The sequence below is a fragment of the Pseudophryne corroboree genome, chromosome 12 (genome assembly GCF_028390025.1).
Source record: "Pseudophryne corroboree isolate aPseCor3 chromosome 12, aPseCor3.hap2, whole genome shotgun sequence".
Taxonomy (NCBI): Eukaryota; Metazoa; Chordata; class Amphibia; order Anura; family Myobatrachidae; genus Pseudophryne; species Pseudophryne corroboree.
Genome location: NC_086455.1, coordinates 121,417,431 through 121,430,663, shown reverse-complemented (window position 1 = coordinate 121,430,663; position 13,233 = coordinate 121,417,431). Strand labels below are relative to the sequence as shown.

The window sequence follows — 13,233 nt, the reverse complement described above, 5'->3', positions numbered from 1 at the left end:
GAAGCGAACCTACCTGCTTGCAGCTAGCTTGGGCTTCTTAGGCTACTGGACACCATTAGCTCCAGAGGGATCGACCGCAGGACCCGTCCTTGGTGTTCGTTCCCGGAGCCGCGCCGCCGTCCCCCTTACAGAGCCAGAAGCATGAAGATGGTCTGGAAAATCGGCGGCAGAAGACTTCAGTCTTCACCAAGGTAGCGCACAGCACTGCAGCTGTGCGCCATTGCTCCTCATACACACTTCACACTCCGGTCACTGAGGGTGCAGGGCGCTGGCGGGGGGCGCTCTGAGCAGCAATAAAAACACCTTGGCTGGCAAAATAACCACAATATATAGCCCCTGAGGCTATATATGTGGTAATTACCCCTGCCAGAATACAGAAAAAAAGTGGGAGAAAAGTCAGCCGAAAAAGGGGCGGAGCCATCTCCCTCAGCACACTGGCGCCATTTTCTCTTCACAGTGCAGCTGGAAGACAGCTCCCCAGGCTCTCCCCTGTAGTTTTCAGGCTCAAAGGGTTAAAAAGAGAGGGGGGGCACTAAATTTAGGCGCAATATTGTTTATACAAGCAGCTATTGGGGAAAATTCACTCAGTGATGGTGTTTATCCCTACATTATATAGCGCTCTGGTGTGTGCTGGCATACTCTCTCTATGTCTCCCCAAAGGGCTGTGTGGGGTCCTGTCCTCAGTCAGAGCATTCCCTGTGTGTGTGCGGTGTGTCGGTACGGCTGTGTCGACATGTTTGATGAGGAGGCTTATGTGGAAGCGGAGCAGATGCCGATAAATGGGATGTCGCCCCCTGTGGGCCGACACCAGAGTGGATGGATAGGTGGAAGGTATTAACCGACAGTGTCAACTCCTTACATAAAAGGCTGGATGACGTAACAGCTATGGGACAGCCGGCTTCTCAGCCCGCGCCTGCCCAGGCGTCTCAAAGGCCATCAGGGGCTTAAAAACGCCCGCTCCCTCAGATGGCAGACACAGATGTCGACACGGAGTCTGACTCCAGTGTCGACGAGGTTGAGACATATACACAATCCACTAGGAACATCAGTTACATGATCCCGGCAATAAAAAATGTGTTACACATTTCTGTCATTAACCCAAGTACCACTAAAAACAAAAAAGGGTTTTATGTGTGGGGAGAAAAAGCAGGCAGTGTTTTGTTCCCCCATCAAATGAGTGAATGAAGTGTGAAAAAGCGTGGGTTCTCCCCGATCAGAAACGGGTAATTTCTAAAAAGTTACTGATGGCGTACCCTTTCCCGCCAGAGGATAAGTTACGCTGGGAGATATCCCCTAGGGTGGATAAGGCGCTCACACGTTTGTCAAAAAAGGTGGCACGGCCGTCTTAGGATACGGCCACTTTGAAGGTACCTGCTGATAAATAGCAGGAGGCTATCCTGAAGTCTGTATTTACACACTCGGGTACTAGACTGAGACCTGCAGATAGTGCTGCTGCAGCGTGGTCTGTAACCCTTTCAAACAGGGATACTATTTTGCGAACATAAGACGTCGTCTTATATATGAGGGATGCACAGAGGGATATTTTGCCGGCTGGCATCCAGAATTATTGCAATGTCCATTCTGTCAGGAGGGTATTAGAGACCCGACACTGGACAGGTGATGCTGACTTTAAAAGGCACATAGAGCCTTATAAGGGTGAGGAATTGTTTGGGGATGGTCTCTGGGACCTCGTATCCACAGCAACAGCTGGGATGAAAATTTTTTACCTCAGGTTTCCTCACAGCCTAAGGAAAGCACTGTATTATCAGGTACAGTCCTTTCGGCTTCAGAAAAGCAAGCCGGTCAAAGGCGCTTCCTTTCGGCACAGAGACGAGGGAAGAGGGAAAAAGCTGCACCAGTCAGCCAGTTCCCAGAATCAAAATTCTTCCCCCGCTTCCTCTGAGTCCACCGCATGATGCGGGGGCTCCACAGGCGTAGCCAGGTACGGTGGGGGGCCGCCTCAAAAATTTCAGCGATCAGTGGGCTCGCTCACAGGTGGATCCCTGGATCCTTCAAGTAGTATCTCAGGGGTACAAGCTGGAATTCGAGGCGTCTCCCCCCCGCCGTTTCCTCAAATCTGCCTTGCCGACAACTCCCTCAGGCAGGGAGGCTGTGCTAGAGGCAATTCACAAGCTGTATTCCCAGCAGGTGATAGTCGAGGTGCCCCTACTTCAACAAGGACGGGGTTACTATTCCACACTGGTTGTGGTACCGAAACCGGACGGTTCGGTGAGACCCATTTTAAATTTGAAATCCTTGAACACATACATAAAAAAATTCAAGTTCAAGATGGAATCGCTCAGGGCGGTTATTGCAAGCCTGGAGGAGGGGGAGTACATGGTATCCCTGGACATCAAGGATGCTTACCTACATGTCCCCATTTACCATCCTCACCAGGAGTACCTCAGATTTGTGGTACAGGATTGCCATTACCAATTCCAAACACTGCCGTTTGGACTCTCCACGGCACCGAGGGTCTTTGCCAAGGTAATGGCAGAAATGATGATACTCCTTCGAAAAAAGGGAGTTTTAATTATCCCGTACTTGGACCATCTCCTTATAAAGGCGAGGTCCAAGGAGCAGTTGTTGGTCGGAGTAGCACTATCTCGGGAAGTGCTACAACAGCACGGATGGAAAAGTCACAGCTGGTTCCTACCACACCCCTACTGTTCCTGGGGATGGTTCTGGACACAGAACAGAAAAAAGTGTTTCTCCTGCAGGAGAAAGCCAAGGAGTTGTCATCTCTAGTCAGAGACCTCCTGAAACCAAAACAGGTATCTGTGCATCACTACACACGAGTCCTGGGAAAAATGGTAGCTTCTTACGAAGCAAAAATTCCATTCGGCAGGTTCCATACAAGAACCTTTTAGTGGGACCTCTTGAACAAGTGGTCGGGATCGCATCTTCAGATGCATCGGCGGATAACCCTGTCTCCAAGGACCAGGGTATCTCTACTGTGGTGGCTGCAGAGTGCTCATCTTCAAGAGGGCCGCAGATTCGGCATACAGGACTGAGTCCTGGTAACCACGGATGCCAGCCTTCGAGGCTGGGGGGCAGTCACACAGGGAAGAAACTTCCAAGGACTTTGGTCAAGTCAGGAGTCGTCCCTACACATAAATATTCTGGAACTGAGGGCCATTTACAATGCCCTAAGTCTGGCAAGGCCTCTGCTTCAAAACCAGCCGGTACTGATCCAATCAGACAACATCACGGCAGTCGCCCATGTAAACCGACAGGGCGGCACAAGAAGCAGGATGGCGATGGCAGAAGCCACAAGGATTCTCTGATGGGCGGAAAATCACGTCTTAGCACTGTCAGCAGTGTTCCTTCCGGGAGTGGACAACAGGGAAGCAGACTTCCTCAGCAGACACGACCGACACCCGGGAGAGTGGGGACTTCATCCAGAAGTCTTCCAACTGTTGAAGGCCACAGGTGGACATGATGGCGTCCCGCCTAAACAAAAAACTAGATATTGCGCCAGGTCAAGGGACCCTCAGGCAATAGCTGTGGACCCTCTAGTGACACCGTGGGTGTACCAGTCGGTTTATGTATTCCCTCCTCTGCCTCTCATACCAAAGGTACTGAGAATAATAAGAAAACGAGGAGGAAGAACGATACTCGTGTTTCCGGATGGGCCAAGAAGAGCTTGGTACCCAGAACTTACAGAAATAATATCAGAGGACCCATGGCCTCTACCGCTCAGACAGGATCTGCTACAGCAGGGGCCCTGTCTGTTCCAAGACTTACCGCGGCTGCGTTGGACGGCATGGCGGTTGAATTCCGGATCCTAAAGCAAAAGGGCATTCCGGAGGAAGTCATTCCTACGCTGATAAAAGCCAGGCAAGAAGTAACCGCAAACCATTATCACCGTATTTGGCGAAAATGTTGCGTGGTGTGAGGCCAGGAAGGCCCCAACAGAGGAATTTCAGCTGGGTCGTTTTCTGCACTTCCTACAGTCGGGAGTGACTATGGGCCTAAACTTGGGTTCCATTAAGGTCCAGATTTCGGCTCTGTCGATTTTCTTCCAGAAAGAACTGGCTTCACTGCCTGGAGTTCAGACATTTGTAAAGGGAGTGCTACATATTCAGCCCCTTTTTTGTGCCTCCTGTGGCACCTTGGGATCTCAACGTGGTGTTGAGTTTCTTAAAATCACATTGGTTTGAGCCACTTAAAACTGTGGATCTGAAATCTCGCGTGGAAAGTGGTCATGTTATTGGCCTTGGCTTCGGCCAGGCGTGTGTCAGAATTGGCGGCTTTGTCATGTAAAAGCCCTTATCTGATTTTCCATATGGATAGGGCAGAATTGAGGACTCGTCCCCAGTTTCTCCCTAAGGTGGTATCAGCTTTTCACTTGAACCAACCTACTGTAGTGCCTGCGGCTACTAGGGACTTGGAAGATTCCAAGTTACTGGATGTAGTCAGGGCCTTAAAAATTTATATTTCCAGGACGGCTGGAGTCAGGAAAACTGACTCGTTTTTTATCCTGTAGGCACCCAGCAAAATAGGTGCTTCTAAGCAGACTATTGCTCGCTGAATTTGTAACACAATTCAGCTGGAGCATTCTGCGGCTGGATTGCCGCATCATAAATCAGTAAAAGCCCATTCCACGAGGAAAGTGGGCTCATCTTGGGCGGCTGCCCGAGGGGTCTCGGCTTTTCAACTTTGCCGAGCTGCAACTTGGTCAGGGGCAAACACGTTTGCTAAATTCTAAAAATTTGATACCCTGGCTGAGGAGGACCTTGAGTTCTCTCATTCGGTGCTGCAGAGTCATCCGCACTCTCCTGCCCGTTTGGGAGCTTTGGTATAATCCCCATGGTCCTTACGGAGTTCCCAGCATCCACTAGGACGTCAGAGAAAATAAGATTTTACTCACCGGTAAATCTATTTCTCGTAGTCCGTAGTGGATGCTGGGCGCCCATCCCAAGTGCGGATTGTCTGCAATACTTGTATATAGTTATTGCCTAACTAAAGGGTTATTGTTGAGCCATCTGTTGAGAGGCTGTTATATTTCATACTGTTAACTGGGTATAGTATCACGAGTTATACGGTGTGGCTGGTATGAGTCTTACCCGGGATTCAAAAATCCTTCCTTATTGTGTCAGCTCTTCCGGGCACAGTATCCTAACTGAGGTCTGGAGGAGGGGCATAGAGGGAGGAGCCAGTGCACACCAGATAGTACCTAATCTTTCTTTTAGAGTGCCCAGTCTCCTGCGGAGCCCGTCTATTCCCCATGGTCCTTACGGAGTTCCCAGCATCCACTACGGACTACGAGAAATAGATTTGCCGGTGAGTAAAATCTTATTTTAGTCTCTGGGAGTTTAATTTGTGTGACCGATCTTCATGCTATTTAGAAGAGGAAGCAGACAGTGTGGGATTTATGCAATATATAGATTAGATTTATGATATGTCTTTGTGGCTTTTCCATGCGAGTACAAACTCCACTGTAATTACTCATACCACACTCTAATGCGCAGGACCGTGGGAACGACCATACGCAATTTGCGAATATGTGCACGCACAGCCGAATACGTACGCACACGGAGGCCATCTATGTCGTGTTTGTACGTAATGTGTGTTGTAATATTTTCTGACTTCGACACAGGATACTTACTAAGTTTGACATTTTTTGTTTTGTTTTAATTTTGTATAATTTTTGCAGACATGGAACACAGCAACCCTGCGTACACAATCAGTGCTGCTTTATGTTATGCTACTCAGCTTGTCAACACCTTATCTCACATTCTAAATGTCAACCTTCCAAGAAAACTTTATAATAGGCAAGTATATGCATTTATTTTACTTGTAGCTTTGTTTCCCCCAACTGTGACATGTACAGGACTGTCGCCTTCTGGTTTTTTTTTTATTGTTTGTTTTTTAGTATTACTCGCCTAGTTGCTAAATGCTGTGTGTACACGCTGGTGCTTTTGTTAGATTTTACAGCATTTTTAATAGCAGCTGATAATAAAAATAAATACATGAATTCCAGTAGAACCACATGTGACCGTAAACCAGAGGTTTCCAAACGCGGTCCTCAAGGCACCCCAACAGTCCAGGTTTTAGGTATATCCATGGCTCAGCACAGATGGTTAAATCAAATTGACTAGGGTGCTAATTAAGTCACCTGTGGTCAGGCATGGATACATTTAAAACCAGGACCGTTGGGGTGCCTTGAGGACAGAGTTTGGTAACCTCTGCCGTAAACTTTCTGTCCATGCAGAGCTTTTTCACCACTTGCACACACTGTCTTTGCGTGGTCAGTCCAGGGGGACACCACTGTGAAAATGAAATGGGTTTTCTTGATAAATTAATACTGCAGGTTGTAATCTTCATGGCAAGAATAGAAAACCACTTCCTTTAGTCCTTTTTAGATTTTACTAAATGGTTTCGGACATTTTTAAACTCCAATGTGGTTTTCTCCGGCAGGGTCCACAGGATAACAATGGGATATGATGAAGCGATAGCGGATTTGCACCAATCTGTCAAAGCTTTCCGGCCTCCCAACATGCAATGGGCCATTCCATAGCAGCCCTAAGCTTTCTTATTTTATTTTTATAGTCTTACTATTTTTTACGTACCTTTTTTTAGAAAGTGTCGCTCCAACAACTCTCCGACGGGTCACGACAACGCTTACCCACGAGTACCGTGCTGTTTCGGTGGGCGTCTGTGTCTGCTATACTAGCAGGTCCAGCAGATGTTACCAGGCTGTGGCCAGAGTACGGGGAGAAGGTAAGGCATCTGTTCCGCTTAGAAGGGGAATACGGACACAGCCGCAATGTTTTGGGAGGAGACTACCAAACAGTCGCTGATGCAGCTGCCACCTCGAGTGCACCAGCGCTAGGCCTTAGGGATCATTGGCTCCAGAAATAGTATGAGGCCACGATTGGTTGATGTCAGCAGTGCTGAGTCAGACGCTCTCCTGGTCGCCCCTCCTCCGGTTCATGACCAGTTTCCGCCATGAACTGTTTTCCCGCTTCCGTCTCAGACGCTGTACACGAAGTGAACAAAGTCGCAGCATAGGCGGCTGTGTTCACTATAGGTTCATGGAGCGGCAGTGTACACTAGTAGCGTCTGGATTCACTCAGCATTTGCTAACGTATTGATCGGTCATGGAAGCGAGGGGAGTCTTCCTGTATCCCACTCTACTGAGTACGGGTAATACAGCACTAAGTATCAACCTTTTTGAGTATGAATAGTTAGATAAGTGCCTATTGCATATGAGTCTGCATACATTTACTGTTGGTTCTTTCGCAATGCGTCTGAATACGGTAGATCTGTTTAAACATGATTCAGTCATATGTTCTCCTACATACTTGAAATGTAGTTGTAGCTGATGATGTGCTCATATTGCTTATTATGCTAATGTCTAACATGTGACTGACTGCTAGTGTGATTACTGACTTTATTATATTCTGTCAGTTTTGTTCTATTCCGATCCTCCATGCTGGTGCATAGGTAGGGTCGGATTGTATGTCACTTTAAAAAAACTTAGTGATTACAGTCACAAATTGTGTAGTACACTGTGGAAGTGTTGATTATTTATCATGTTTAAAAGCTGCAAAGGTGAGGAAGATACACAGCAACACCAACACTCATATCATGTTTGTCTTGCAAAGCTGTGTTATCCTCTCAGCATCTGGTTCAGGATGGTTTGTGTGCAAATTTGTTTTAGCTTTCACCAGGGGTTCTTGAAAAATACAAGGCAGATTCAGGTGCAGGTTGATCCACCTTGGGATATGTTTTCAGACTTTATCCAGTATAGCTGAACGGATAATTCCGCCAACTCCTGTACCGGGGATAGGTTACACGATTAACCCTTACACCACAGGTGGAAAGCTGCATGTATCACTTCCAACAACAGCCTCTCAAAAGAAACCGGCTGATAAGCTGGTGGTAAGTAAATCTTCATCCTCACAGGCTACACATGGTTCAGATGAGGATTCATCGGAGGATGAAATCTCAATTAATTCTACTTCGGCATACGAAGAGGAGGAGGAAGGTCTCAGCTCAGTGGATATAGCTGAGTTAATTAAAGCAATGAAAGCCATTCTATCCTTAGAGGATTCAGCAGAGCCTGTGTTAAAAACCAAGGCACCTGTGTTTAAACATCTAAAAACAGTTAAGACTAATAGGCCCTACACACTGGCCGACATCAGTTATAGATATGAACGATCTCGTTCATAAATGAACGAGATACCGTTCATATATTTGAGTGTGGAAGCTCCAGCGATTAACGATGCACTGCCCCGTGCTCGTTCATCGCAGGTCCCCCGTCGGCTGTACACGCAGGCCAATATGGACGAGATCGTCCATATTTGCCTGCACGTCTACGGAGCCGGGTGACGGGGCACTCCCCCCGTCGGCCGTATCTGCCGTCGGGCGGATCGGCTAATGTGTATGGCCCTTGAGTTTCCAGGGTCAGATCAGCTGACGGAAATCATGGAATAGGCTTGCGTTACGCCTAATAAGTTTAGAATTCCTAAGAATTATCCTCTTCCAGCTGGGGATTGTTTAAAAAGGGAGGTGGCTCCTAAAGTAGATACACATGCGATTCAATTAGTGCGAAAATCTACATTACCTTTGCCTTCAACATCATTAAATGATGTCGCGGATAGGAAAGTGGATAGTTTTCTAAAAACCATTTTTTTTCTGTCTGGGGCAGTCATAAGGCCAGCCATGGCTTCATCTTGGATGGCAAAGACAGCGTCTGCCTGGGCTGATGCATTGGAGTGAGATTTTTCAATAGCATCTAGAGAGCAAAAATCCCATATAGCACACACAAAACAGGCTGCAATGTTCTTGGAAGAAGCAGCATTGGATATGGCTACTATTGCTTCCAGGGAATCCGCTTAAACAATAGCTGCTCGTAGAGCAGTTTGGCTACATACGTGGAATGCTGATTCAGAATCTAAGAAGGTTTGGGAATCTTTGCCCTTTTCTGGAGATATTGTTTTTGGTAAAGAATTGACAAATATTTTGGAGTCAGAAGCAGACTCCAAGAAAGTAAGGTTTCCTTCCACATACAATTTCAAACCTAAAGTTCTGGCTTTTTGGCCCTTTCGGTCTCAAGGAAAAGCTAAAGGTAAAAGTGATACCAGACTTCTTGTATTGAGACTGCCTGCTATGATTAAAAAGCATTGGGCTACCAGAGGACCGGTTGGTAAAACAGATAAGCCATCAGCCTGATGGTGCGGGCCTCCACCTGGGAGATCCCATCGTGGGGGGCCGACTTCTTCAGTTTGCACAGATCTGGCAGCAGTCTACAACAGATGCTGGGTGCAGGAAGCGGTATCTCTAGGTTATGCTTTTGCCTTCAAGAAGCACCCTACTCGAAGGTTTTTTTTTTTTTGTACCAGCCCGTCTCGGGTAGAGATGAAGGCCAGGGCTTTGCTAGAGGCAGTTCAGAAATTGCTTCAGTCAGGAGTAGTCATTCCAGTTCCTCCTGCACAACGAGGACAGGGTTTTTACTCCAACCTGTTTGTAGTTCAGAAGCCAAATGGGTCATTTCGGACCATTCTCAATCTGAAAGTGCTGAACAAATACATTTGGGTACCTCTGTTTCACATGGAGACTTTACGTTCCATCATTTTGACCATGGAGCCAGGGGATTATATCGTATCCCTGGATATACAGGATACTTACCTACATGTTCCTATAGCACTGTCCTATCAGTGCTATCTCAGGTTCGCTATCTTCCAACAGCATTTTCAGTTCCAGGCCCTACCTTTTTGGTTAGCCACAGCCCCCAGAGTATTTACCAAGATTGTGGTGGTAATGGCAGCTTATCTCCACCAGCAAGGAATAAGATTTTTTTTTCCATACCTCGACGATCATTTAATCCTGGCACAGTCACAGGAATTGCTCCTATGTCATCTCCAACAGACAATAACTTGTCTGGAGAAGCATGGGTGGCTCATAAATTGTGTAAAATTGTCTCCGTTTCTGTCATAGCGGATGACTCACTTGAGGGCTGTACTGGATTCAAGTCTTCAGAGAGTAATGTTACCTCTGAACAAGATATCAAGGATTCAGGGCTTGCTACACAGTCGAAAGGTATCCATTCACGCAGCAATGCGTGTGATGGGTTTGATGGTGTCAACGTTCGACATGGTGAAGGCTACATACATCCAATCTGGACAAGGGGAGACCCTTTTAGATATCAGATTGGGAAATTCTAACGACAGATGCCAGTCTCCAGGGTTGAGGAGCAGTGTCAGGAAGGTTGTGTTTCCACGGGCAATGGACCAAGGAAGAAGGTTGCCTGCCAATAAATATATTGGAACTTCGGGCCATATACATGGCACTGATTCAGGCAAAGGACATTCTTCGGGGAAAACCGGTCCAGATCCGCTCGGACAATGCGACTGCAGTAGCGTACCTCAACCATAAGGGAGGAACTCTAAGCCGATAAGCGATGAAGGGGGTAAGTCGCATACTAAAGTGGGCAGAACTTTATCATCCAGCCTTGTCCGCAGTGTTCTTTCCGGGAGTCCTAAACAGAGAAGCGGACTTTCTCAGTCGACACGCCATTCTGGCAAGCGAATGGGCTCTACACCCGGAGGACTTCCAGACTCTAGTAGACAAATGGGGGTTGCCAGAGAGAGATCTCATAGCGTCCCGTCTGAACAACAAAGTGCTCGCATATGGGTCAAGAACAAAGGCTCCCAAAGCGATCTTTGTGGATGCCCTGTCGGTGAGATGGGACTTTCATCTGGCTTATGTGTTTCCTCCAATCACCCTAGTATCCAGGGTGGTGAGAAAGATAAAGCAAGGGAAAGGTGCCGTGATGCTAATAGCTCCGGCTTGGCCCAGAAGGCATTGGTACACAGATCTGCAGAGAATGTCGATGGATGCTCCTCTTCTGCTCCCTCAACGTCCAGATCTACTGATGCAGGGTCCTTGTTGTTGTCACAGACATCTGGTTTGACTGTCCTTGACGGCGTGGCTCTTAACCTCTATCCTGAAGTCAAGAGGATTCTCACAACAGGTAATTCAAACTATGCTCAGAGCAAGGAAACCTTCCTCAGCTCGCATTTATCACCGAATATGGCAAACCTATATTCATTGGTGCAGTGAACAGAAAATGGACCCTAGGTCTTTCAGAGTTTCCAGGGTCTTCGCATTCCTTCATGCAGGAATGGATAAAGGTTTAAAGGTGGCATCCTTGAGAGTGCAAGTGTCGGCATTGACTGTATGGTTCCAAAAGAATATTGCGAACTTACAGGATGTGCGTACTTTTTTCCAGGGAATGCTGCGCATTCAACCTCGTTTTGTTACTCCTACAGTGCCTTGAGACTTAAAGCTAGTCCTGAAAGCCCTTCAAGTTGCCCCATTTGAACCACTTAATAAAGTGGATCTTAAATGGTTGACAGCTAAAGTTCTCTTTCTACTGGCTGGCGTCGGCTAGAAGAGTATCTGATTTGGGGGCTTTATCATGTTGTACGCCATTTCTGATTTTCTATCCAGATAAAGCATGTCTGAGAACTAGATCTGGGTATCTTCCGAAGGTGGTGTCTAAATTCTAAATTCCACCTTAATGAAGAAATTGTAGTCCCGTCTTTTCAGGTACCGGGCCCTTCTGCGGGAGATGCATCGCTGGACGTGGTTCATGCATTAAGAATCTACGTGGATCATACCAGTGCCATCAGAAAGACAGATTCTCTCTTCATTCTCTACAGTTATCACAAGAGAGGATGGCCTGCTGATAAGCAGACACTGGCAAGATGGCTTTGGATGACTATTTCAGAAGCATATTCTCAAGCTGTTCCGGCTAATGTCTCTGCTCACTCTACTCGTAAGGTAGGTCCATCATGGGCACCACAATGTGGTGTTTCAGCAGAACAGATATGTAAGGCAGCCACATGGTCTTCCATTAACACATTCAGTAAACATTATGCCATGGATACCTTTGCCTCTCATGATGCTGAATTCGGGCAAAGGATTCTCCTGTCTCAATCAGGAGCGTCCCCACCTCTAAATTGCTTTGGGAAATCCCATTGTTAAACTGTGAATTACCTGTGGACCCTGCTGGAGAATTATACGTTATGGTAAGAATTTACCGTTGATAACTGTATTTCTCCTAAGTCCACAGGGATCCCACCCTGACGCACCTGATTTGAGGATCCTTTTACTCACTAACCTCCTTCCTTCTTGTACGGAAAGGTGTGCATGTGTGTTCTTATCACCTGATTAGGGCCATCTATGATGCTCGTGCCTTGAGCTTTGGAATACAACTGATTTGCCTGAGCAAGGAGGCGGGGATATATGGAAGGGCCAGTTGCATGCTGGGAGGCCGGAAAGCTTTGACCGATTGGTGCAAATCCGCTGTCGCTTCATCGTTTCCCATTGTTATCCTGTGGACTTAGGAGAAATACCGTTATCAATGGTAAGTTCTTACCATAACGTATATTTATGTGTACGTTATTGGACTCACAGGGAACCCTTATGCTTCCGCTATCTATCTTTTAAGGGTAAATGTAATAGTCTGCGAGTTGCAGGCCCCTGCGTGTTTTTTCCTTTTTATGATGCGGGGGGGACTCTGTAAAGGATCCGATCGGATTCCTCCCATTTAGGAATGCATATAGTTGCTCGTAGCCTTCCATAGGGTGACACCATCTAAAGATAGCATTGCCCACTGTGTCCAAGCTTCGTGGAGTAATTGCATTCCAGTGCTTGGCACATATGGAAAATGCGGCCAAACCTCAGAAAACAACATTTTCTAGATCTTGGCACATTTTCCTGTTAGTATATCCCACCCATTATATCACTGCCCCAGTTGTCTCTAACCTAGTCCTAACCAGGCAGGTCACTGTCTCCAACATCATCAGTGCCGTTCCCACCAAAAATCCTCTGTGCTGCTGGTAACACCTGGATCTAATCTGGAGATGTTCATGGGTGAAAGATTTAAAATTAATAACAAATGTGCTTGGACCACAAGACAATTTTTAAAAGCGTACTTTGTTCAGTTTTATTGTATCTTTATTTTAATTTTATGTTAAATGTATAGATGGTCTATAATTGACACCATGGGGTAAATTTACTAAGATGGGAGTCCTATTTAAGATGGGATGTTGCCCATAGCAACCAATCAGATTTCAGGTATTATCTTCTAGATGGTGCTAGATAAATGAGAAGTAGAAGCTGATTGGTTGCTATGGGCAACATCCCATCTGAAATAGAACTCCCATCTTAGTAAATTTACCCCCATGTTATTAGAATACCTTTCATTAGCTCAGA

The 13,233-nt window shown here is 46.7% G+C and overlaps 1 protein-coding gene across 2 annotated transcripts in view; it reads left to right on the top strand.

The window, feature by feature from the left end:
• Window positions 1–13,233, top strand: part of ATG14 (autophagy related 14) — an 87,266-nt gene that overhangs the window by 57,790 nt on the left and 16,243 nt on the right. For both annotated transcript variants that reach the window (XR_010190488.1, XM_063947955.1), the window contains exon 7: window positions 5,660–5,777. Coding sequence is in view for 1 of the 2 variants with exons in the window: in XM_063947955.1 (XP_063804025.1) it covers window positions 5,660–5,777 (118 nt within the window). In the remaining variant the exon portion in view is untranslated. The remainder of the gene's footprint in view (window positions 1–5,659; window positions 5,778–13,233) is intronic.